General features: G+C 47.2%; 1 protein-coding gene across 6 annotated transcripts in view; it reads right to left on the bottom strand.

Annotated features, from left to right (window-relative positions):
• Window positions 1–25526, bottom strand: part of USP32 (ubiquitin specific peptidase 32) — a 190444-nt gene that overhangs the window by 110468 nt on the left and 54450 nt on the right. For 5 of the 6 annotated variants that reach the window (XM_055001294.1, XM_055001295.1, XM_055001297.1 and 2 more), the window contains exons 3-4: window positions 4221–4326; window positions 2513–2631 (exon numbers count right to left, since the gene is read on the bottom strand). In XM_055001294.1, coding sequence (XP_054857269.1) covers window positions 2513–2631; window positions 4221–4326 — 225 coding nt within the window. Of the gene's footprint in view, window positions 1–2512; window positions 2632–4220; window positions 4327–10229; window positions 10306–25526 lie in introns of those variants that run through there. The other variant, XM_055001299.1, reaches the window with a different exon arrangement.

Raw genomic sequence — 25526 nt, 5'->3', positions numbered from 1 at the left:
TAAGATTTGCCTTGATTTATTTACTGAATTAACGTTTACCTTGCCCTTCCCCCAAAGAGCTCAAGGTACTGCCTATGCTTCTCTCTCACTCCATTTTATCCTAACGATTCTGAAAGGTAGGTTAGACCAAGAGTGAATAACTCGCCAAAGACGAAGTAGTGTGTTGGGATAGCAGGGATCTGAATCCGAGACCCCCCCAGGCATAGCTCAATACACCACTCTGGCACCAAAGGCCAAGACTACTTATAACCACAGATATGCAGCAAGGAAACATTTCAAGTAGCAGTGAGAAAGTACGTAGGCTGGAGCTAACGGCACACAGCACTCAAACTTGCTCAGGGCGCCTTCTTCTATCTTCATCTAGCCTGAAGGACAGCTCTCTACCTTGACCTGCCTAATCTGGCCTCGTGGATCCAAGGAACAGTAACCATGAGGCTAGACTGTTATAACACACTCTACATAGCTCTGCCTTTGAAGACAACTCAGAAACTCCAGTTGGGACAGAATCCCACAGCTTGATTACCACTGGCAATTATGAATACTACACCTATTTGATAGTTGCTCCATCGGTTGCTGATTAATCTCTGAGTTCAGTTCAAGGTGTTGGTTATTATCTACAAAGCCCTTTACGGCCTAGGACCACCTCTCCCCATAGGCTCTGCTACAAGAGCTTTACCCATCTGAGCAAAGCGTTTGGAAGGTGCCACCCTACAAACAGGTATGACTAACAGCTGTCTCTACCCAAGCATTTTTGTTGTCGAAGTGGTAGTTTTAATGTCTTTAAATTTTAGGCAGTTTTCATTGCATTGTTTATTGCATGCATTATTTAGCTTGAGTTCTACAACCTATAAGCGTACTGCACCCGGTCAGGCCAAAGCCCAGCTTCCTCTCAGCAAATCTTCTCATGTTTCAACACAGTTACCTGGTTACCTGTAAATGAGGCCACCATTCACCCCCCCACGGACCTCTATATTTGTGCACCCCAAAAGGACCCTGCAGCTTGGCTGCCAGAGACCTGGATAAATCTGATGTGATATCAAAGTAGAGGCCCCTGAACTAGCAGGTATTTCCTTATCCCAAGTGGAAGTAGCCCACCTGCTGGATTGCTCCACATAGCAAACTGATTTAAAGTGTCTTCAGCCTCCAGAAGCTCCCTCCTTACTCTACAGCCTATCCCAGTAATTTATTTCCATGGCCAGGCAAGTGTAACCAAGCCACTGCTCAGCCTTTATCAGACAAGCCCAAGCCAGTTCATCATTCCAGTTAACTCAATTACTCTACTGAAACCATTCTGCTCCCCACCTAGACGTACCACCTGTGCACCTCATCCTTTCCAAACGCATAAAGAGGGCACCTCAAGCCCCTCCAACGTTGTAGCTGGTTCTGCAACTGAGCCTCATTCCCCAGCTGGCTGATTTCCCAGAGCTCTGATCACTTCCCCTTAGATCCCAAACTTCATAGCCAGTTTTGGTTTGGGTATTTCCTTCCTCTCAGACAGGATTTCCTTCTTCCTGCCCCAGCCCTCTGAGCAATGGACTCTGCCCTGCAGGATAAGGCAAGAAACTTTTTCCTGTCACCAGGGCTTTTTTTCTGGGAAAAGAGGTGGTGGAACTCCGTGGGTTGCCCTTGGAGAAAATGGTCACATGGCCAGTGGCCCCGCCCCCTGATCTCCAGACAGAGGGGAGTTTAGATAGTGGCGCAGAGGGCAATCGAAACTCCCCTCTGTCTGGAGATCAGGGGGCGGGGCCACCAGCCATGTGACCATTTTCAAGAGGTTCCAGAACTCCATTCCACCACGTTCCAGCTGAAAAAAAGCCCTGCCTGTCACCCTTTATTTTCCCCATTGACCCCATATGGGCAACAACCGAGGGCAGCTTCACTAGGATCCTGCTGCTTTGCAACATTGTCTTATGTCTTTGCTTACATTTCATCTTTCTAGCCTCATGTCTAATTAGGGGAACAGAGATGATAACTTTTGAGATTAATTCTCTCTGCCTTGCTCCTCAAATTGGAGCCCTACCTCTGATCAGGACCCGAGTACACACTAGACTGTTCATCCTGAAAGGACTACCCCAGGGACAAAGTTTGACCCTACAGGTGTAGAGGATGCTTGTGTTTCAAGCCAAACGTGCACCAGTCTGAGTAAAAATGGTTGCCGCATAGTGTCAGAAGTGATAACACAACATTCTACTTGGCTGGGTTGTCACACGATGCAAACCTTGCCTTCTGTACAGAGGTAGCAGGGTAAGCACAAGACGTGAGCTGGAAAATAAACATGTGCATTTGCAGAAAACCAGTGATTTTGAGGGGATACAAGTTATACAGTAATAGACAGATGTATCCGCATCTTTTTGCAATATGGGAAGTGCCCCAAACTTTATGGCAAAATAGCAAGTGTCCCAAACTTTATCTATATATTAAGAACAGCCCTAGCAAGGATTTCTAAAGAATCGCTAGGCGGTAAAAGGAGTTTAAATATTTCTCTTTTAATACACAAAACCACAGAAAATACCTCTGAGAAGCATTTCTTAAGAGCTTCCGGGACTTTCCCATCAACCACCTGGAGCATCCTCTCCATCTCTTCACGGACAACATGGCTTCCAGATTCGTTAGCGAAGAGGCTAAAGATGTCTAGGTGAAAGTACAGGAAAATGTTAAACCAGTCAAGTTCAAACTGCACTTCAGAAGAGCAGCTTAGGAACCGATGCTAAAGTCAACATCTCCTTAGAACTCTGCACTCATATACAGCAGCTGTTTTGCTGAATAAGATTTTCCCCCCTATTGGGGGTCATATACGTCCCACAAATCTTAGCTATGCAGTGTTTCATCCTCTATCAATCATTTTAATTGGGGTCTGACTTCAATGTAACTGTAACAAAAGTGACAGATTTCACACACACACACACACACAGACAAATATGACAGGATTTAACAACCACGGAATAACCCTTTTACTGTGGGAGAGTACAGACAGTATAAAATGCCTGTAGTGGAAATACCGGAAGATCATTGTAAAAACGAGGAGATAGGTGGTGAGCCACACAGCCCTTCTCCATGTAAACAGCAGCCTCGGGGTAGCAAGGAGTTAATCTCCACACAGCACAGTAAATTAAAAGCACCTGGTGATGGGAAGGGTGAACAGATAAGGGGGCCGGCTTCTCTAAAAGAGAGACCCAGCTGCTGAGTGACCAGCCTGCCTGGAAGACTAAGGTTATTGGGTGGATGGAGGATTGCTGTTATTGCTGTTAATAAAGCTGCTTCCTTTTGTTAAAAATTATTGCTTCTTGGAATCTATTCGAACCATGGGCAATACGACGCCACAAAGGAAAAGTGGAGGATTAGGAGAGAACATCTGGCTGATCATCGTTCCCCCCACTAAATCTCCACACTGCAGCAGCTCCCCTGTTGCACACCCTAGCCTTTGCGTACCTGTACAAAACATCCCTTGACATCCCAACAAGCAAGCGGAAGTGTCAGAAATCATACTCATTTTCTAGGCTTTGCTAGCAAGAGGATTTATGTAGCTGAAACGGAAACAAACAAAAACCTACCAGAGAAAAATGGGATTGGAGCCCACAGATCCGTACTACTAATGGTGGTGCTTTCCACGAATGTAAGCTGATTCCAAAGGAAAGAGCCACTGTTAGCAGAACCGATCTGCTAGCTCCAAACCCATGAAGTTCAGACTTTCTATTAAGCATTGCCCATGAATGCAAAAAAATTAAGGATTACACTCAGAATGTGGTGTTTGTGTTCAACTTGAGGAGGAGCTGGCTGACATGAGCCACAAGAATGTCTCTGTTCATCTTAAGTAAAAACTGGGTTCCTTGAGAGAGCTCAGAGGCTGAAGGAACGAGCCTTGGGGTTACACGTCAGCCTTCAGGTAGTCACATTCAGGGCTTTTTTTCTGGGAAAAGAGGTGGTGGAACTCAGTGGGTTGCCCTCGGAGAAAATGGTCACATGGCTGGTGGCCCCGCCCCCTGATCTCCAGACAGAGGGGAATTTAGATTGCCATGGTGCGGAGGGCCATCTCAACTCCCCTCTGTCTGGAGATCAGGGGGCGGGGTCACCGGCCATGTGACCATTTTCAAGAGGTGCTGGAACTCCGTTCCCCTGCGTTCCAGCTGAAAAAAAGCCCTGGTCACATTATAGAAACCTTTTGTGCTTTCTGTTCCCACCTGCACACCCACACCGTAGCACTCCTTCCCAACGCTACTTACATTTTGCCTTCTCTTCATCTCGCCCTCTTGTCAGAAGGACCAAGCCCACTATCAGGTTATTGAAATGTAGTCCTTTGGATGTGCCGCCAAAAGAACAGTATATGACCTGGAAGTGAAAAACAGGGGGGAAATTCATTTGTACAGTTCTGTTCTGGTAGATGATTTTTGAGTCGTCCCATGTGGCTGCTACAGCCCTCCTGGATAACAAGATCACAGAAACTGCCCCAGCAGATCGCATCAGGAACTTCCTAGACCAGGATTCAGCGTTCCACCAGAAGCCATCCAGACACTCACAAGCATCGTGGTGCGTGGCCGATCCCGCATGCTCTGGCACCTGTCATACAAAGGTATAATGTGCCCCAAACATGGGATATTCTGTATACGACATGAGGCTAAATCCAACAAGAGAACTTTGCCTGATGCTAACCAGCAAGTGACATAAGCCAGTGCGACACCGTGGATAGACCAGAGCCAGAGAGACCCAGGTTCAAAACCCCACTCAGCCCCAAAGCTTATGCAGAGGAGTTAGCCGTGTTAGTCTGTGGTAGCAAAATCAAAAAGAGTCCAGTAGCAGTGACTTTTAATTTATTATTACATTTATATTCCGCCCTCCCCACTTCAGCGGGCTCAGGGCGGATAACAAAGATATGGGCCAGTTGCTGTATCTCCCCATAACCCATTACACAAGGTTGTCATGAGGATAAAACAGAGAACAGAAGACCTGCGTACACTGGCCTGAGCTCCCTGAAGGTCAGAATAAAGATCTAATTTTAAAAATACAAAGCAAGACGGCCATTTGAGGGAGAGAAATCTCACAAGCCAGCCCCCCGCACTCCCACAACCTAAGGAATCCTCCAAGCCTTCCATCACATGAGTATCAAGTAGCAAAGCCCAGCACCAACCCCACTGCCTGTGGGGCAATGCTGTGGCTCCCTGCACAGAAGTGCTCCCACTCACACAAGGATGGCCCAAGAGACTGTCGCAGAGGATTATTATTTATATAAATACTGTAATTCAGCTGCTGTAGGGCTGCAAGTCAAAGATGTTCACCCATTCCCCCCCCCCCCACACACATACCCAGAGGTCATTTGCAATGCCACAGAGAACGCTGGGGTGCACTCCCTAGCCACACGATGTACCAGCCTTTTTGTCTATTTACTGAAAGCATCTCTACTTCACCTTTCTGCCATTAGCATCCAAGGTGGCTTAAATAAAGTTGCACTTACCTGTAACTATTGTTCATCGAGTGGTCTTCTGTGCAGGTACACATTGGGACTGCGCACATGCAGGCCAGCCACAGAGATGATTTCCAGAGCTTCACACGACCAGGAAGAGAGGTGCTACTCCCTCAGATCTCTCCATGTCACTGCCAAAGACCCCCCAGAAACTAAGGTTCCAGAGAGTTCACAGCGGGGAAGGAGTCAGGGACGCGTGCTCGCACAGAAGACCACTCAATGAACAACAGTTACAGGCAAGTGCAACCTTGTTTTCATCTTCATGGTTTCCGAGGAGTCCCACACTGGGAGAGTAGCAAGCTCACTTACTGAAGGAGGTGGGCGTGAAGCTCTCAAAGCAAGAGACTATGGAGGACCACCTTCCCGACAGATGCTTAGCATCTCATTGACATTCACCCAGAGGTGCATCTAAAGAAGCTGGGAGCTCCCAAAAGGGTCTTTGCCAAAGTACGAGCAGGAATGCAGTAAGGAAAAAACAGTGCTCTGGTGAGGAGACCCATGCTAGGTAAAGGGCATTTAACAGCCAACCCACAAAGGAAGGAACATATGAGGACACTGTCAGGTCCCTTTTGGAGCCTGAACAACTAATACAACCAATAGCGTTGCGAGACATGAGAGCTGAAAGCCAACCCCTGGTAGGGAATCCTGGCCACGGCATCTGACACATGAACATTTTGAAGCTCTATGAATGGGGGGGACATAGGCTAGCAATCCACAGTGTCCCCATTCCACAGGTGGAAGTGCTGTATACTACAAATGAAGCACCAGGGAAGTGCAAAAAGTTAACAAGGGGTTTCACCCTGTCTTAAGAGAACCATTAAGGAAGATAAAAATTTAGAGTGTTTGAGTCCCATAGTCAATAGCACAAGAAGAAGGGGCCAAGTCCTGCTATAGCCTCAGTAGAAACTCTTGCCTATTACTGCAATGCATTGCAAAGACATGGAGCATTTGCAATAGAACAAAAGACAAAGAAAGATAAGGTATGCCTTAGAATTTAGGTAAAAGGAGGAGGAGTATTGCAGAAGGCACACCTTCATAGTAGGGCCCCCAAACCATAGGTGCAGTCTCTGAGATAGCACGATAGCACTAGAGAGCCACTGGGCTTTTATCTTATTCTACAAAGATGCAATCTGCTGTTGGAGATGTTCAATGGTCTCAATTTATAACACTTTGGCCAATATTCTCTATGCCTCAAGATAGAGTTAAAATGTGTTTCACTCTCCCTTCGAAGAAGATGGTAAAAGGTCATAATGGCCTGCTGATTAGCAGCTTAAAAGGGAAAAATGCAACAAGAGAATTCTGCTTCCCACATAAACTAACACCTTACAGCATTCACAGTCTACAGTGACTGAATGAGAGATGACGTGCTATTTAATCTGCAGGCCATCAACAATAATGACGACCACTGGAATGAAGTATAAATTTGCTAAAGAACTGCAGCAGAGGCATTCATAGAAGCCAATTCAATGAAAGTTTGTGTGTCAAGGATCTCTTGCCCTGGACCACCCTTTCTGACTAAAAAAATGACGTCCTTTAAAAAGATGGGTGTCGAGTTGATCTAAACCCCACCTTTCAACCCCAGTGGGGACTCAAAGTGGCTATAACATTTTATAACTTTCCATTCCATCCACACAACAACCCTGCAAAGCAAGCCAGGCCAAGAGAATGTGACAGGCCCAAGGCCACAGGCAAGCCTTTCAGGTAAAATGGCATTAGAATCTGGATTTCTCAGATCCCAGCCCAATGGTCTAACCACTATTCGAAACTGCCTCTTGTTAGAAACGTTGTCAAACAGGAATGACCACAGAGACAGGATGAACACAACTGCAACAAGAACTCTCTCCTACCAGTGCAACTGTAATGCTGTGGGGTTTGTTGTGTGTTTTACGTGAGTCCCAGGATACTAAAATCTGGAGCAGTTCCAGTCCAGGTTTTACTCATATCTGTGTAAACTGGCTGAAGGACTGCTAGGGAAGGTCTATGCTAGGCTAGGCTTTGTGTTCTTTTCTTTGTTTCTGCTGAATAAAGTTACTCTGAGCTGACTAAAAGAGACCTTCTGCACATTCCTACATGACTGCTGAATCTTACAGCAATGAGATTGAGAACTCTGGGGAGATCCAGCACCATTGCCGGGTAGAAAAATGGGAGTGTGGGCATATATGAAACCAGCACGAAAAAACTGCCTTCAAAAAGCACTGGGCTGAGAGGCGCATCTCTGTTCAATCAGAAGCAGCTGAGGAGCCCCAGTCATTGCATTGATGGTTCCAGGCTACGTCACTGTATTAACTTCTGCCTCCAGATGTTAATTAACCTCTCAGCCTCCAAAAAGGAGAGATCTGTTATGCTACTCCTCCGTGTGTCTCCCCTCAGAGCTGATACAGCCAAAGAGCGGAGGGCCCTTTATCCAGGCAGGTACGCAGGCAAAATCTTTGGCTTGGAACCGAGGGTCCTGTCAGGCCACATTTCCAGGCTTCTCTCCTTGGAACCAAGGCGGCAGGTGCCTTTAATCAGGCTGGCATGCAGATGAAACCTTGAAGCAAGAGCCATTGTGGGAAGGCTCTGACAGACCACACCTCTGGACTTAGCCCTTGCTACTCAAGGATACAAGAGAAGAAATCAGGCTGGAACAAAACCACAGCCTTGTAGAAGGAGCCATTGTGCGGAGGCTCTGACGGGACACACCTTCAGACTTAGCCCTTGCTACTCAAGGGTGCCAGGGAAGCAATCAGGCTGCCATGAAACCCCAGCCTTGGAGAAGGAGCCATTGTGGGGAGGCTCTGATGGGCCACACCTCCAGACTTAGCCCTTGCTACTCAAGGGTGCCAGGGAAGCATCAGGCTGGCACAAAGCCATGGCCTTGGAGAAGAAGCCGTTGGGAGGAGGCTCTAACGGGCCACATCTCTGGACTTAGATCTTTGTTTTCAAGGGTGCCAGGAAGGGAGCAGCTGCCTTTTAGTCAGGCTGGTGTTTTCCAGCATCTTGAAGAAGCCTTTCTTGAGCCATAATGACAAAGGGAAAGAGAGAATCTTTTTCTCTTTAAATGTAGTTGTATTCTTCACTAGAATGTCTATTGCAGATTAAAAACTTTAAAAAAAATAATTCTCCTCAGCCTCAAGGATGAGGTGAGGGAAAAGCAGAGAACAGCAATGAAGATCCAAAAAGAGAACTGAGGGAATGGCGCCCCTCCTCTTGGTCATGTAATGTTTTTGGTGGGAAATGCCAAAGGGGGGGAGGGGCACTCCTAGTCTTCTAGAAAGCTCTGGAAATCTTATCTGTGGCTGGCCTAAGTGTGTGCAGTCCGCATATGGGACTGCACAGAAGCCACAAAGATGAAAAATATTTAAGCAGTATAAAAACACATACAATTATGACAACCATTTAATAACCAAACCCACAAACATCATTCAAAGCTGGAAAGACTATTATAATGAGAGTATTTCAAAAGTCCCAAGAAAACAGAATCAAATTATTAGTGTCAGAAACAGGTACTGATGTAGAATCTAGGAGTGTCCACAAAGGGGCATGTGTGCAGGGGTCCCCTTTGGTATGATGGTTCCAAGACCCTTGAGAGCTTTGTAGATTAACCAGAACTCTGGTTTGTATTTGGAAATAAATTAAGAGCCAAAGAAAACCTTTTAGAGCAGGAGGGATGCCCTGATTAACACCCGTGCCCTTGTCTTAGACTAGGGACATTTCTAAAACTGTCTTCAAAAGACAGATCTGCCTGCAAAACACTGCAGTAATCTATCCTACATATGAGCAGGGCTTTTTTATGGGAAAAGAGGTGGTGGAACTCAGGATCGCACAATGACATCACTTTGGGTCAGCTGGAACAAGGGGGGGAGTTTTTTAAAATCTAAATTGCCCTAGGTGAAAATGGATACATGGCTGGTGGCCCCGCCCCCTGATCTCCAGACAGAGGGGAGTTTAAGACAATCTAAACTCCCCTCTGTCTGGAGATCAGGGGGTGGGGCCACCAGCCATGTGACCATTTTCAAGAGGTGCCGGAACTCCGTTACACCGCGTTCCTGCTGAAAAAAAACCCTGCATATGAGCAGCACATAAATTATTGGGGCAAGATCATCACTGGACAAAAGCAGTCTGTTGTAGCCTTATCAATAACCATGCTTGTGCTCATATCAGCTTACTTGCTCAGGGTTCAGCACTCAGTCTCAACCCAGAGGTAGCAAGATTTCCCTTAACCCCACCCCCCCAAAGGCCTGAATCATTTGTGTACATACGCACTCACACATACGCAGCATCATATTACTTATTAGCTACCATTCAGGTTGAAGTGCTAGGTGATTATTTATAGATCTGACCGTCAAACAAGAAGTCACTGCAGGACAAATCTCCTTTGCTTTTAATAACTCGGAGCTGCTGCCTTGCTTATCACAAAGCAGCCAGAGGTGCAACAATCTCATGTACCTAAAGGCATAATTATTTGAGGCAGATACCTAGGATATTTTTGTTGCACCAATAGGGGTGTGGGGGGAGCTGCTGCCTGAAAGTCCAGTGCTGGACCTCCTGAAATGTCAGAACTGGCACATAAGAAGTGAAAGAATCTTTCTAGACCTGGCAACCATAAGCAGCTAATTTTCCTAAACCTTTTTGGGGCTTCTGATTCCTTGTGGCTGAAAAATATCAACTGCAGGTAGCAAAGAGAGCTGCCCCCCCCACCTCACTTCGCATATAGCTGCACAAGCAGCTGCTGAAAAAACCCCTTGTGTTTACATGGACTGCACCTGGCTCTCTCACTTATTCAACAACATACCCTGTGCTCAGCCTGCTTTGTATGCACGCACAAGTTCTCCCTGGACTCTGCAAATCAGCCCACCCACCTACCCCCGGCAGACCAAGGAGCAACCCTTCACTTTCTCTACAACTGCTACCTCTGACTAGGAATGGTTTGGGAAGGGCCATAGAGAATGCAAAACGGGGAGGAACTGACCTCTGAAAAACTAAAGGGAGGGAGATAGTTAAAAATTAATTTAGCTCGACTTCAAACGTATGGTAGTATGTATGTAAGGTGGGATCACTGTTTACAGTCAACTGGCAAATGAGAGATGGTGCAATAGTGGTATCTGTCCCCCTCGAAACTTTCAAAAGTCTATTACAATTTTACCTAGAAAATGTTGGAATTGCGGAAGCAGTAAAAGTGACCTCCTACATATCTGGGGGTCATGTGAAAGAGCCCAGGAGTGCTAGAATCAGAATTATGGGTAGTTTTACCCTTTAAAGCTGAGGGTTGTTAAAAAAAACTATGGACGGATGGTACAAAACTTGTATCAGGAAATCATTGTCAGGTTCTGGCAGTTAGATCCCCATAGTACTCCACTGCACACACTCCAGTGTATGAGTTAAAGTTACTTTATTAGAGATCCATCAGTATCAGCAAACACAGACAAGGGTATTGGCAGAAGTGACATGTGTAAGGTTGGAGGGATTAGTTATAGGGAAAGTTCCTGCCTTTAGGATATGGACGGTTAGGATTCTGGAGCGAAGAAGCCAGAAGGGGGGGAGGTGGGTTGAAACAGGAGGAGAGAAGAACTGTAGAAGAGATGAAGTTATTTTCAGTTCCCACGAAGAAGCCAGCACTCAAGGACACATTCTCAAGCAGCTGTGAAAACTAAAGTAGATATCACAGCAGGCACCTGTAAGATAAGCAACTCACAGCTAAACAGGCCCCCAATATACAACTTCACATACTCTCAGAGGATCAGCACACAAGACAGAGCACAGAGAATACCCATGGCAGATATGTAGACAGACATATATGACAATAATGTTCAATTTGGTGACAGCAGCTAGAAGTGTTCATGCGTATTTCTGGAAATTTCAATATGTTCCAGGAAAAAAGGACTAGTTAACAAAAATGTGGGAAATGAAAATGGCAAAACTTACTGCACTACAGGGCTAAGGAGATTAGAAATTGGGAAATATGCTGATGTGCCATAATGAAATACACTGGGCCTCAACTGATGGGTTAATATGGTGGTGTGTGGCTGTAATCAAATATTTGATTATATGCAGCTGCTAAATTAATGATGTGTGTCTATAATTTGCGTTTTTCTGAAATAAATGAATGTTTAAAGCTCAGCCTCATTCTCACACACAATTAAAATAAATCTACCTATATGGCAAGGTAGGCAAGGAGTTAAGGCTGCCTAGTTAAGGGAGGGGACAGGAGCACCCAAAGAACGAGCCGGTCGTGTATCAGACAGTGTGCTTGGACGCACCTGGCAAGGTTTCACCATCGCTCCGGCAAACACGTTAGATGATGCCGGAAAACACAGATCCTGCAAACGACCTCTCAGCTTCTGGTAACTGGCTCCACTCACAACTTGGACAAGTCGAAAGAACACTTCTGCAAGTCGTCAGCACAGCCCATGTATGTATTTATGGTCTGGCTTTAATGAAGATCTTGGCAAGCTGTAAACCCAAACCCCCAAAAAGCGCTTTCAAAAAGGCCATCATGCTGCAGAGAAGGGTTGCCGGATTTCCCCCCAAAAGGAGGGTGTTTTAAAGGCAAAGATTGAGGAAAAAATCAGAACCCACTTTTTGACACCCTGCCCCCCACAACACAAGCGTAGGGGTGCTTCTCCTAAAATATGCCCGTCAAGGATGCCGAACTGCATGGATCAGATCGGGGGTACAACCCCGGCCTCACGTGCCCCTGAGGTCTTGAAGAAGAGTGGTGGAAGATAGAGTCTCACGACTGGCAGGCTCCGTGAAGTCTCTGGATAGGTCAGCTCTGGTACGAATACGAGAACCTGCTGTCTGCCTAGTCAGCAGTGCAGTACTTTTTGCTTCCTGTATTTCAGACTTCTGCCCAAGTCCCCAGCTCCAGCAACTGACCTCAGGAACTTTGTGCTGGTTCTCAGACAGTTGCCACCCCCCCCCCCCCGGCCCTCTTTTTAATATTTTGTGAATTCCCATTCACCAAAATACTAGCACTTGGAAGGGAGGCACCTATGTTAACAGGCCGCAGATTCAGTACAAACGAGAACGTGCTTCTTCACAAAATACTCAATTAACTTTTAAAACTCACTGCCACAGGATGTAAAGATGACCACCAGCTTAGATGGTTTTTAAAAAGAGATTAAAGAAATTCACAGTGGAGAGGTCTATCGGCAGCTATCATGGACTTCCCAAGTTCACAAGGATCTTCTTTAATTGGCTTTCAAGGGGGTGCGTGGGAGCCAGATGATAGATGAACCAGGCCTTTCTTGTGTAATTATCAATCGACCACCACGTGCCTCCAGGTCTAGAGCTTCCCACAGCCCCAGCCACCGTAATGCACACTGGGGTTCCATATACTGAATACACACTGCCTGACAAAAACTCTTTTCTAGGCTTCCTTCCATCCGAGGAAGGCTGAAAGGCAGCCTTCAGTGTCTAGCCAATTACTGAAGCTAGTCCGGGCTAAGATTATGATTTCATCAGCAGAAGATTAAAAGAGCAGTTAGCACTAATTTTATCGGTTTATGTCATCGCTTTCATCAGGTAGAGGGGAAGGCCCACTTTTGAGAAAGGAATTCAGTCCCGAAAGGATCCCATTCAGCTCTTTTTACTTTCCAGCAGTGCCTGGTCTCAGACATCACAGCACGAGTGACTTCCTAACACTGGTATACACAACCAGCTTTAGAGTGGCTTATGCATTCTTGCAAGGCACTATGAGACTATTGCAGTCCAAATGCCTTTTTATTGCTTTCCTCATCGGCTCCAAAGCTTCTAAGAATCTATGAGAATTAATTCTTTTGCTTCAAAATGCTAAAGCCACTTATACACAGGCTTTGGGGAGAGCCCCGGGTGCCAGCAGAGCTCAAGCTCTGCACACAAAAGTCCACAGGTTCAGCCTCTGGCGCCTCCATTTAAAAGATCACAGAGAAGCGGTGCTGGAGAGAAACCTCCTTCCGCTTCAGATTCAGAGTGCACAAAAGATGCACCAATGGTCTGGGTTGGTCTAAAGCAGCTTCAAAAGTAAAACCAGTGTGCTGTAGAAGTAGAAAAGAGCAAGAGTCCAGTAGCACCTATAAGACTAACAAAATTATGGTGGGGTATGAGCTTTCGTGAGTCACAGCTCACTTCTTCAGTGTGCCCTAGTGGTTAGCGTGTTGGACTAGGTTCTGGAAGGCCCCGGTTTGATTCCATACTCTACCACAGAAGCTCAGTGGGTGATCTTGGGTCAATTACACACTCCGCCTAACCTACCTCACAGGGTTGTTGTGAGGATAAATGAAGAGAATTATGTAAGCCATTCTGGATCCCTATTGGGGAGAAAGGCGAGTACAAGCAAATAAATATGTGTGATGAACTTAACAGACACATTTTGAAACCTGGCACCCAAATGCAGAAGATCCATATTGGGAAGTTTTTAATTTCTAAATAGGCACAAGAAGCTGGACTGGGAGTCAGAGGTGGTCCTTTCACCCCAGAATTGTCTACTTTGACTGCCAGCACTTGCTCAACCCTGCACTCGGAGGAGGATCCTTGAACTCAGGGGCGATACCCTCCACTTAAGCTCTGCCACTCAGCTACCCCCTCACAAGCGCTGAGAGCACAGAACATCACTAGATGCCGCGCCTCCTCTCACCTACCCAACCTCAGATGCAAAGCCGCTGGCTGCAGTTGCTAGGGCTACACGAAGAGGCAACCCTGTACATGCCTGACGGCTCTCTCGCACATACCGTGGCCGAGTTGCAGAATGGGGGCAAAGAACATGCATGTCTGCTTGGTTACCCAATGCACTTAGTTGTCCGTCCTGCACGAATATTCGGTGGCAGTTCTTTACAAGCAAAGGCCTGAGCCGCTTTGGCTTCCCGTGACTACACAGCTGAGGAATTTGAGGAATGGCTCATGTGCTGAAAACGTGATGCCTCTTAGTGCCGGCTGAGGCACGGCTCCCACTTACTCTCCGAGAACCAGACTGCACGGCAAGAGGGAGAAAGCTCTTTCAAGACAACTTCCAGGCAACCCGCAGGACCACACACAAAGCCCTATGGACAGAGCACGCGGCGCTACTTCTTCTTCGCCTGCAGCTTCCACCTCACTTGCAGACGTGACACTGCTCAGACCAAGCTATTTCTGGTTTTCAAGATGGAATGCAAGATATCTAGGTCTCACCTGTTACCAAATGCCACCGAAACGGGGCTGCTTTCTAACCCCCTCATACCTCCTTCCTTCTCCACACTAAAGGCCAGGCTGCCACATCCTGCTCCCTCGTGCAGTAAATTTGCCATGATTACAGGACGAGGCAATACTCCTATTTTTGTAGCCCCTTAAGGACCAAAGTAGGATGGCAGGCAGTAAATCTGGCGCTTCGTTAACATCCAGTGCCCCACCGTCGTGTCTGAGGACTTCTTGGGGTGCAGGCTGACTCATGCACGGAGCAGATTCGTCTCAAACTTTGTGTGTGTGTGATGACAAGTCATCTCTCTCTAGCACATCCCAGACACTGGGCCTGCTGAGATGCCACCTGCCTGCCCCAACCAATGGGGAGCAGACTGCAGGTCTGCACGGCTTCTGCCCTCGTTATCAGGGCAACACTCGACTGTCAGGCTTTAACTGCAAGCACAGCCAGTTATGCGCTGCTCCCCCGCAATTTCTGCACAACAAAACACCATTAGCACTCTGCAAGTGCCATGATAACCTCTGAGCAGCGAGCACAAGAGGAGGGGAGAGGGGAAGATGCCCTTCCTCAATGTATCATCATGCCTATACCATCTTACACATGAAGCTATTTACAAAGACACGATTTGAAAAAACGCAACACAGTCCTGAGTCTCATACACAGGCAAATAAAGAGGTTGGGCCGAGGGTTATTGCCTGTCTTCTCAAAATCTTCCTGGAGATCTGGAGTTCTCCATTTCAATTACAACCTTTTCCAAGTACAGCTGTACAGGTGCCACTGAAAACACGGGCACCCTTTAAGCTGACAAGGGCAGGCAGTGAACATGTAGCGCCCCCCCCCACACACAAAAGTTCCATTATGCCTGTATACGGACTCCCAATATTTGTCTAAATAGCCTGCTCCTGGACTATTTTAATGATTTTTTAAACATTATTGTTGATTTTACGTTTTTGTGATTTTAATGTGTTTTTTAATGTTGTTAGCCACCCTGAGCCCATTTGTGGGGAGTGTGGGGTACAAATCGAATAAAATAAATAAATAAATAAATTAAACAGAGCTAGCGAGCTCCTTTTCCCAGGCTGTTTGGTGCATGCACTCCTTGTTTCAGACCGCTAAAAATATTAGCACATTCACCGTTGCAAGCTTCCAAAAAGATTTCACTGTTGCTGACCAGGCGCCAAAGTACAGTGATTCCCGATTCCTCTGCAGCTCTATACTTACTCTCCCTCCCTCTGCATTACTAAGTGTGGTTCCTTCTGGGGACAGGTGAACACCATACCCGGGATCCACGTGGTCTTGAAAGCCCCAGCCCAGTCACTGTTTTCTTGCCTGGCGGAGTTCATTAGAAATTGACCAGTCCAAGGCACCTGAAGGCATGGCTGGCTTCACCAACCTCAGGGTTACACTCCATGACAAGGGAGTACAGCCACGACACTATAGCCTGCCTCCTCACCTAGGAAGCTCCAAGAGACCACTCCGCCACCATCTTTGGCTTCTTCCTCCTCCTCCTCCACCTGGCTGCTTTATTTTCCATTTCTATATCTGCTCCTGTTCCTCTCTCTTCCCTCTAGCCAGCCTCCTCCCTTTTTATAGCCACAGCCCCAGACCCGGTCCTTGTGCTAAGCTCCATCCCGGCTCTTCTCTGTCCCCTGCTCCTTTGCCAGCTCTTCCATTCCATAGCCATTCCCTGCTATCGCTCCCTTGTCCAGGCTTGCCCACCGCCTTCAGAGACTCCCTGTAGTCGACTTCCACAGCTGCTCTGCTACTGAGGCAATTCTGGCCGTGCCAGGATTGGAGAACCACGCGTGCCATTCCCAGCTACTTGGAGGTACAGCAGGGCAGATGCTGGAGAGACAACATCCTCGTGGGATGGACACAGACACACACACTCCGCAACATGGATCCCATCAAAATTGAGAAAGACACCCTTCTGCTCCAAATGTTACAGATCCACCCCGAGACACAAGCCTTGGATGTGCTGAAAACACATTTGCCGCAGAGAGACAAAGAGCAACCCCCTCGGTCTACTTTGGAGCAAAGTGACAATCACTGCACTTTAAAGTTAGGCATCACTACCCAAACCCCTTCCGTGAGCCCTCTTAAGGTGTTCCTGTACCAGAAAAAAAGCTGATGCCTTTAAAAAAAATCTGCTTGCACTGCAATTACACGTGGCTGCCACATTTACAGTTATGGGAAAGGGAAGAGAAATAAGCATTCGACTGTGGCGGCTAAGCACCCACAGCAAGCAGCAATTGTCAAGCAGCATGCTGAGAGGAGTTAAAGTCTCTGCGCAGCCCAAACATGAGGCCGCCTTTTGTAGTTCTGTATGAGTCACTGCTCTGGCCTGGACTCCTTCCTATTAGCGCCATGTGCGGGGTAGCCAAGTCTCCAGGGGTTGTGTGCAGGGCTTTTTTTCAGCTGGAACACAGTGGAACGGAGTTCCGGAACCTCTTGAAAATGGTCACATGGCTGGTGGCCCCGCCCCCTGATCTCCAGACAGAGGAGAGTTTAGATGGCCCTCCGCGCCGCTCAGTGGCGCGGAGGGCAATCTCAACTCCCCTCTGTCTGGAGATCAGGGGGCGGGGCCACCAGCCATGTGACCATTTTCTCCAAGAGCAACCCACTGAGTTCCACCACCTCTTTTCCCAGAAAAAAAGCCCTGGTTGTGTGACTAGATCATTCAATTGCTACTTGCTTGCAAAGGCTTTGCACCCAGAAATCGGGAAAGAGTCTTCCAGGGGGACACGGCGCAACTACAACATTTTAGCTCTAAGAATTAGTTGTGTCCACCACTTAAGTTCAGGAAATGACCAGAAATTGGAGAGACCCTTCTTTAGGTGAATGAAGCGTAAGGACACAAACCACGAGGACTTCTCAGACAGCCAAGCTGTTCTAGGGCCACAAGAGGCATACCCTGTCCCATTCCTCTGTCTATCATGCTTGACAGATAAACACACTGAGGACATTCACATTTAAGAATTTTGTTGCCCTGGTTCAATGTATCTGATCCACAGAGTACAGAAAAGCAGTCCGGGTGAGGGAACCTCACCCGAACTGGACTACTGCAATGTTGTCCAGCTTGGGGCTGCCTTGAAGCCTGTTTGGAAGCTGCAAATAATTCAGACTGCAACAGCCAGAATGAGCTCTAGTGTTGGCTGCAGGAGAAACAATACAGAACCAATTTGTCCTGAGCTTGATCAATTACCTATTTACTTCTGAATGAAAGAAACAAAAGGGGCTAGTGCTGGTCTTGATATAAAGCTCTTTATGGTTGAGGACCAGGAAACAGACGAGAGCATCTTTTCCCACAGGCACCTCTTTACTTCAGTAAATCAACTGGTGGCTCCACCATCCTTCGGGTACAAAACAGGCACTCTCTGCAGCGGCCCAGAAACTCTGTCCACCCTGATGCATCCAACAAGGAGCTGGGTCCTTGTAAATGGGCCACACAGGCTGGCTTTCCACAAATTTGTCTGTGAATTGTGGCATTTGTTGACAGCTATATACCGAGTCTTCTGCTCTTTGCTTTCCGAAGGGCTTCCCTGATGCTTCGTCTGCCTCCAGAACCATTGCATCCAAAGATCAAGTCGGGTAGCCGTGTCAGTCCGTCTGTAGCAGCAGAAAAGAGCAAGAGTCCTGTAGCACCTAGAAGACTAACAAAATTTGTGGCAGGTATGAGCTTTTGAGAGTCAGAAGGACTCACATTCTAGCTGTATCTGAAGAAGTGAGCTGTGACTCACGAAAAATCATAGCCGACCACAAGTTTTGTTAGTCTTAGAGGTGCTACTGGACTCTTGCTCTTTTCTACCATTGCATCCAAAGGTGGGTTTTATGTTTTATGTTTTCTGTACAAAAAACTAATCCATGTACCTGAGCAGGGCTGGAGCAAGCACCGGACTCCACACACCTGGCTTCCCAACCAGCAGAGTCCTCGTCAAACAAACAAGAAACCATCAGCCATGATGTGAGGTGGAAAATTTTCCAAAACCAAACATTTTCCAGTGCTATTATTTTTCCATTCCACATATGTAAAATGTGGCCTGTTGATCTATAGCTGTTGGAAGCTGTTATGCTGCAAACTGACAAACCCCAGTTGCTCACGGAGGGAAATGAAAAACACCCCCACCCCACCCCCCGGGATACAATGCAGTTGTGCCTCTATCAGGGCTTTTTTTCTGGGAAAAGAGGTGGTGGAACTCAGTGGGTTCCCCTTGGAGAAAATGGTCACATGGCTGGAGCCCTCCAGACAGAGGGGAGTTGAGATTGCCCTCTGCACCAAGCGGCGCGGAGGGCAATCTAAACTCGCCTCTGCCTGGAGATCAGGGGGCGGGGCCACCAGCCATGTGACCATTTTCAAGAGGTGCCGGAACTCCATTCCACCGCGTTCCGGCTGAAAAAAAGCCCGGGCCTCTACCACTCAGGAACAAGCTGGAGCAAAACTGAAACGAAAACGGTGATGATTTTTTGTTCGTTTTCCTCAAACGCGCAGAGCAGTCCTCTGTTTTCCCTCTTGAGCTGTGGAAGCAGAAGCAATTGCGGAACATTTGTCAGCTTTCTGGTTGTGTTTGTTACTGTAGGAAGCTCAAAAATTCAGACACAGTCTTGGGTGAGGCAGGCATTTAGAACTTCAACACGTTCTAACCTCCCCCTTGCAGCTTCAGGCCCCTCAACTTGCTCCCAGGATACCAATATGGCGCCATCATGCCTCTGCCTCTATTCAAATCCTTCCTCAAAACTTCTCTCTTCTGGAAAACCTTTGGCTGAAGCCCTCTGGGGTCCTTGTTCCCCAGCCAAGGGTATGTCACTGCGTTTGCATACCTTCCTCCCCTCTTGCAACCTTTCCCTCCCTTCATCACCTTCCCACTGACATTGTAACTTCCCCGGGACAGCAAGATGTCTATGTAAATGATCACCTAGGAGGTTGAAATATTATTCCAGCCTTCAGTTAAACACTCCTCTCATCCAGGATTATTTATAGCTTGCACCAAAGATCCCAATTTGCATGGCTGGGAGCCAGCATGGGGCAGGAGCGTAAACAGAACGTCAGCTGCACAGTGGATTTTTCCCACTCACTCCCGCTGAAGGGCAACTCCGGACCCAAGCTGTAGCCCAGAGATCAGAGAAGCCTGCAAATCTTTCTATGGGAAAAAAAAAAGGATAGCATTCTGAAAAATAAACCGATACCCGCGGCTCTTTCTTGCAAGCTACTGGGGCAAGAGGCATGGCACGAGTCATCAAAAGCCAGTACAGATGAAGAATTTATTTATTATATATCACCCTACCAAGGAGCTTTAATTGTGCACACGGCTCCCCCACACCCAGAACCCTGCGAGGCTAGCCTCCTAACAAGCAACAGATCCAAGGCCACTGAGCAGGTGTCTGAACACAGGTCTCTTGGGTTCAAATCACGGTACCTCACAGGGCTTCACAAAGAAGCTTTAACTTGCTCCCCCCTCTTTAACTCCCCCTATAATCACTTGACCAAACCTGTCAATCAAACAATGAGATCTAGAAGCCTGATCTGCCTTGCAGGAGTCCAAACTCGACGTCAGACATCCAACTGAACACGGGATGGGAGATAATGGTGCATCCCTGCACTGCTGGCTCGGTTGTCTCTGCAGACACCTGATGCTGCTTTTGTTTTCTCAAATTCTTATTCTTATGCACATGGAATAAAAACATGCGCAAGAGCTGCAGGCCGATCCATCAGTAATTGCTTCTCAAGTGACAGCAAAAAAAATCATTAGCCCATTTCGCTTGAGATAAATAGGTTGCACCTAGTTCTGACTTCGCTTAATGGGAAATGCCAAGATACCTAATCATTCATACCAGAGAAATCAATAGCTGTGTACATCACAGATGGCCTCCAGGTTGAAATGGGTTTTAAAAATCATGAAATATGAGCTGCTGACTTTTTCGGAGCTGTTATGAGAGGCTGTGCATTCCTTCCAAAGCTGTTCTATCACAACCATGAGGGCTAGTAGCTTTCCTTGTAATAAAACTCAATTACTGATTATCCTCAGAACTTCCCATCAGACCTTAGACTCATCAGCATTTCTACTGAGTGCATTCTATTAAAAAAACTGTTGAAGCTTGGGCAAATAAAGAAAATTCTTGTACTTTAATCCAAAACAGCACTCACGTAGCATAATCAGCTACAAGCCTTGCTAGAGAACCATAGGACATCTCTCCTAGTTGCCTGTAGCCACAGTTCCACTGCTACTGAGGGCTTCTCATCCGCACCTCTGTTTTGCCTCTCAGTCACCATTTGGAGGTCTAGGCTGCCAACCCTTAGGGACCAGATTTAGCTCAAGGGTGCAAGCTGCTGATTCCTAGACAAAAAAAATAAGGTATGTACCCTGCATTTTCACACACACAAGGCATAAGCAAACTTGCGGGCCACACTAGATTGCTGTTCAAGTTTTCACTACTGAAAATTGTGTTTAGAGGAAGAGCAAGCCAAGACTTTCTGTAAAAGAGCAGGACATGACACAGAAAACAACAATAAAAATATTTATCTCTCTCTCTGCTGAGGCCAAAGCATTGCTCAAATAGAAAATGTGCACTCTTCGGCCTGTTTCAGCTCTTACTGAAGACTTAAGCAGAAGAGGCAATGAACCAGGTGAAGCCACCGTCACACGCCTGCTCCTGGATGAAGTGAACATTATCGTTTAAGCTAAACACGCTCTCCCCCCTTCTGCCAGAGGAATCACGGGTTCCCCACGTCTGGGAGGAGTTTCCTGTTACAAACAATTCAGATTACTCTCGCCCCTTCTGGATCCATATATGCAATCTGGCTTTAGCACAAGTCTTTTAATTAGGGATATATATCAAACTGCAGTAATTGCAAGCCGCTGCCACCCCCACCCCCCAAACTCTTGGGGTGGGTACAGGATGCAAATCAAAAAGCAAAGGGTCACATGCGACTGACCTTCATGACAGCCTTCCATCAGCAGAACGATTCTCTCCTGTTCCCAGGGCTCATTTCGTAGAAAAAGAGCTGGAAGAGCTCATTACCATAACTCATTAGCATATGCCACGCCCCTTGGCATCACCAGAAGTATGTCATTGGCATAACTGATTTGCATATGCCACACACCCTGGCATCACCTATCCTGGCTGTTTTAGACCCAATCCTGGCCATTCAGGGCCTAAATTGGGCCCAAAATGGCAAAAAGGGGCTGAAAATGGCCAAAAAGTGGCCCAAAGTGGTCAGGATCAGGCCGCTGCTGAGTGGGAGAGTGATCCACCACCCACCAGAGGCCTGAACTGGGCCATTTCGGCCCCAATCCAGGCTGAAATAGGCCCAAAATGGCCAAGAGTCAGGTGGGCGGGGCCACCTGACATGTGACCTCTTTGGGGAACTGCCGGAACTGCGTTCCTGCGCGTTCCCCCTCGAAATGAGCCCTGCCTGTTCCTATCCCACAGGTCTCTTTTTCAATCTCAGGGAAATGGATTTTATGCCACTTTCACCACAGTCCATTATCTTGAAGTGGCCTTAATTGTTTCAAACAGCATGCAAATACCTGGAATTTAGCCAGTGATGTTGCTGGGTTTCTGCTAATTTCAAGGAAACCTCGAGGTTGGATGTGATCCAACAGTATTGCCATGAAGTGTTTGGCCAAACGCCTCCTGCCACGGCTCGGCAACAGAACACCAGCTCTGCAGGTAGGGGAGTGGTCCTAGAAAACTTCAGTTGGATTGAGCTGCTGGGATTCATTCATTCAACATTCTTCTCCTCCCCTCCGTGATTAACCGTGCTTCTGGAGCCACATTTCAAGTGACACCGCATACAGTTTACGTGGCTGAAGGGCCCACGTCCAATCCACCTCAGGACAGCACAGCTGCCTTGCAAAGTCTCTTCTTTTTGCTAACTTGCACGATTCATTTTGATTTTGCTAATCATGAGGAGGCGAAAGGAGTTACTGAATTGCCACCCTCCCAATGATCTAAATCACCTCTGGGATTTTCAGTGGCCGTGTTGCTCTCCTGCTTTCTTTGCAGTAATGAGGACTAGAAGCTTAATTGCTTCTACGCATTTGTGTCCTATAACTGAAAAAGGTCTTTTGCAATTTTTACTGCTATTGCTTCCTGCTTTAAGAGCCATGCCTAGCCAGCTTTCCTGAGACAACAACACAGTGCCATTTTATTTGGGGAAATGAGAATATGATATTCTCTGGACCCAAGGGGAGGTTTCGGCAGTACTACAGCAAAGCAGGGCAGGGAGGGGGGGACACATCTTTCCCCTTCTGCGGGATCATAACGTGGCAGAGAGAGAAGCGGCTCCAATCACTGCCCTTGGATATTCTCTCAAAATTCATCCCGTTTTTATCCTGCCCTTCCTCAGAGAAGCTCCGGGCTGTGTACATGAATCCCCTTACCCCACTTTATCCGAATGGTGCTGCAAGGTAGATCTGCTCAAGAGTAACCGGTCCAGGCTGGCTAGATTATTATGCTGAAAGTCAGGTCTAAGCCACAAACATCAGCTTTTATACAAAAATTAGTTCTGCCTCAGACAATATATACTTTATACCGAATCAGGTATTTGGTTTCGCCCAATATTATTCACTCTGCCTGGCAGGGTCTCGGGCAGAGAAAGGTCCTTCCCAATACCTGCTACTGGAGATCCTTCTGAACCAGAGATGTCAGGGATCAAACCTGGATTTTACATGTGCCAAATCGACACTGTGTGAGCTCTCAAATGTCATGCGTGCAAATGAGCTGCTGAGCCAGACCCTGAGTCCACGTAACCCAGCACTGTCACCTGCGGGTCAGGCCAGGGGCCCATCTGTTCAAGCACCCTGTCGCCCACCACGGCCAAACAGATTCTTACTGAAAGCTTCCTGCCATCCCACCTCACCCAAATCTGGACATGAAGGCAACACCCTGATTGGTTGCAGATCCAGAGGAGTTAGCTGTGTTAGTCTGTAGTAGCAAAATAGTAAAAAGTCCAGTAGCACCTTTAAGACTAACCAACTTCATTGTAACATAAGCTTTCGGGAACCAGAGCTCTCTTTGTCAGATGCATCTGACGATGCATCTGACAAAGAGAGCTGTGGTTCTCAAAAGCTGACAATGCATCTGATGAAGAGAGCTGTGGTTCTTGAAAGCTCTTGGGCAAAGGCGCCTCCCATCCCTGCTACCTGAAACTCTTCTTACTAAAGATGCAGGGGAACTAAATTGGATAGAAGCTGGGATCCTCTGCTTGCACAGCATACCCTCTGCTACTGAGCAACGGGACCCTCAACACTATATGGCCTCTGTCCAGTAGATTCTTATGGAGACGATGACAACAGCAACGACAGTGCACTTATATACCGCCCTTCTAGACAAATTAGGGCCACACACAGAGCAATGAACAAAGTCAGTGTTGTTATTAGCCCCACAATCCAGCTGGGAGGCTGGGGCTAAGAGGAGTGGCTTACCCAAGACCACCTCCAGAGTTCATCATCATCATCATCAACCACCACCAATTTATATACGGCCCTTCACGACAACTTAACACCCATTCAGAGCGGTTAACAAAGTGTGTTGTTATCATCCTCACGACAATCACCCTGTGAGGTGGGAGGGCCTGAGAGAGTTCTGAGAGAGCTGTGACTGACTTCAAGAAGAGGAGGAATCAAATCTGGTTCTCGCCTCTTAACCACTACACCAAACTGGCACTGATGGGAGTCCAACCGGCAGAGTGCTGATTCTCAATCCAGCCACTTAACCACTACGCTACAGCAGCTCTCAAGCCCCTCTCTGCCTGGGAGGGCCACAAGAAGGAAAGTGATCCCACACCCCTCGGAAGCCAAAAAGAAAAAGTACTGATTCAGCATGCTCCTAGAACTGGCTTACTTCCTTGTTTTGCCCATGGACAAAAAGCACGTGCCTCCACACGTGGCTGTAGCTTGTGCCCTCTATCCCCACTTCCCGCACGCACGCACACACATTGCCCCAACAACCTGCTTGTTATGGTGTTGTTTGCTTCCCCTGGGAGCTGTAAGGAAGAAAACAGATGCTGACAGAGCAAATGAGGTACTTCTGTGATGAAAAAATGGAAAGGGACTACCGGTTTCGGCAGAAGGAGGCTAGAAGCGCTGACCATGTTACGGGCAATTTCTCTGGGCCAGGATCGAAAATACATCAAGGTCACAACCTTCACCAGCAATGGCAGCCTCCTCTGGGAAAAGGCAGCCAGCACAGGCAGAAGGGAGCTCTACACCTACGGCATGAAGTAATTCCCAAACCACAAATCTAGGGATCCCACACCTCCTATAAGAAAGGAAACTAGCCAAACGTTTGATCTGCCCACTGAACATTATGTTCCCCTCGGTTCCATGTAAATATTCCAAGAAACACAATACAATTAAGCCAACTCAAGCTAAAAATTTTTGAGGGCATTTGTGGAGGAAAGAACAGTTGTGATGCTTTCATTCTCTGCCCACCCACCCCCAGCCGCCCTTTAAGTCAGATGACTCGGACAGCACGTGACGGAGGTCTGGCACTATCCAGGGAGCTTCACCGTTGAGCAGGAATTTGAATGTATTCTAACACTACCTGCACAGATTCTTTGAGATTACATGGACCATGAGGGGGAGGGGGATTGTATAAATGCAATAAAAATTTAAAAGGCCAAAGATAACAACTTAGGGTATGAAGGAATCCATTAAAATTTGCCCTCCCACCCACCCTCTCTGTCTTTAGGCAAGAATATGACATGAAATTGTCCTAAGCCAGATAGCACACGGTGGAAGAAGAAAATGGAAAGGTGCTTTCATTAATGGGCTTCTCCTTAATCCCATTAGCCAGCAATTTTCTTCTGTGCCTCAGAGGCATTACCTGCCACCTGGCCTAAGAAAGCCAGGACTGATTTATTTTTGCTCTCACATCAACCTTTCCATATTTGCAAGAATGTATAAAGCCATGAGTCCATAAACCCCCTTGCCAGTT

The sequence above is a fragment of the Eublepharis macularius genome, chromosome 17 (assembly GCF_028583425.1).
Source record: "Eublepharis macularius isolate TG4126 chromosome 17, MPM_Emac_v1.0, whole genome shotgun sequence".
Classification (NCBI taxonomy): Eukaryota; Metazoa; Chordata; class Lepidosauria; order Squamata; family Eublepharidae; genus Eublepharis; species Eublepharis macularius.
This window is presented reverse-complemented; position numbering and strand designations above follow the sequence as displayed.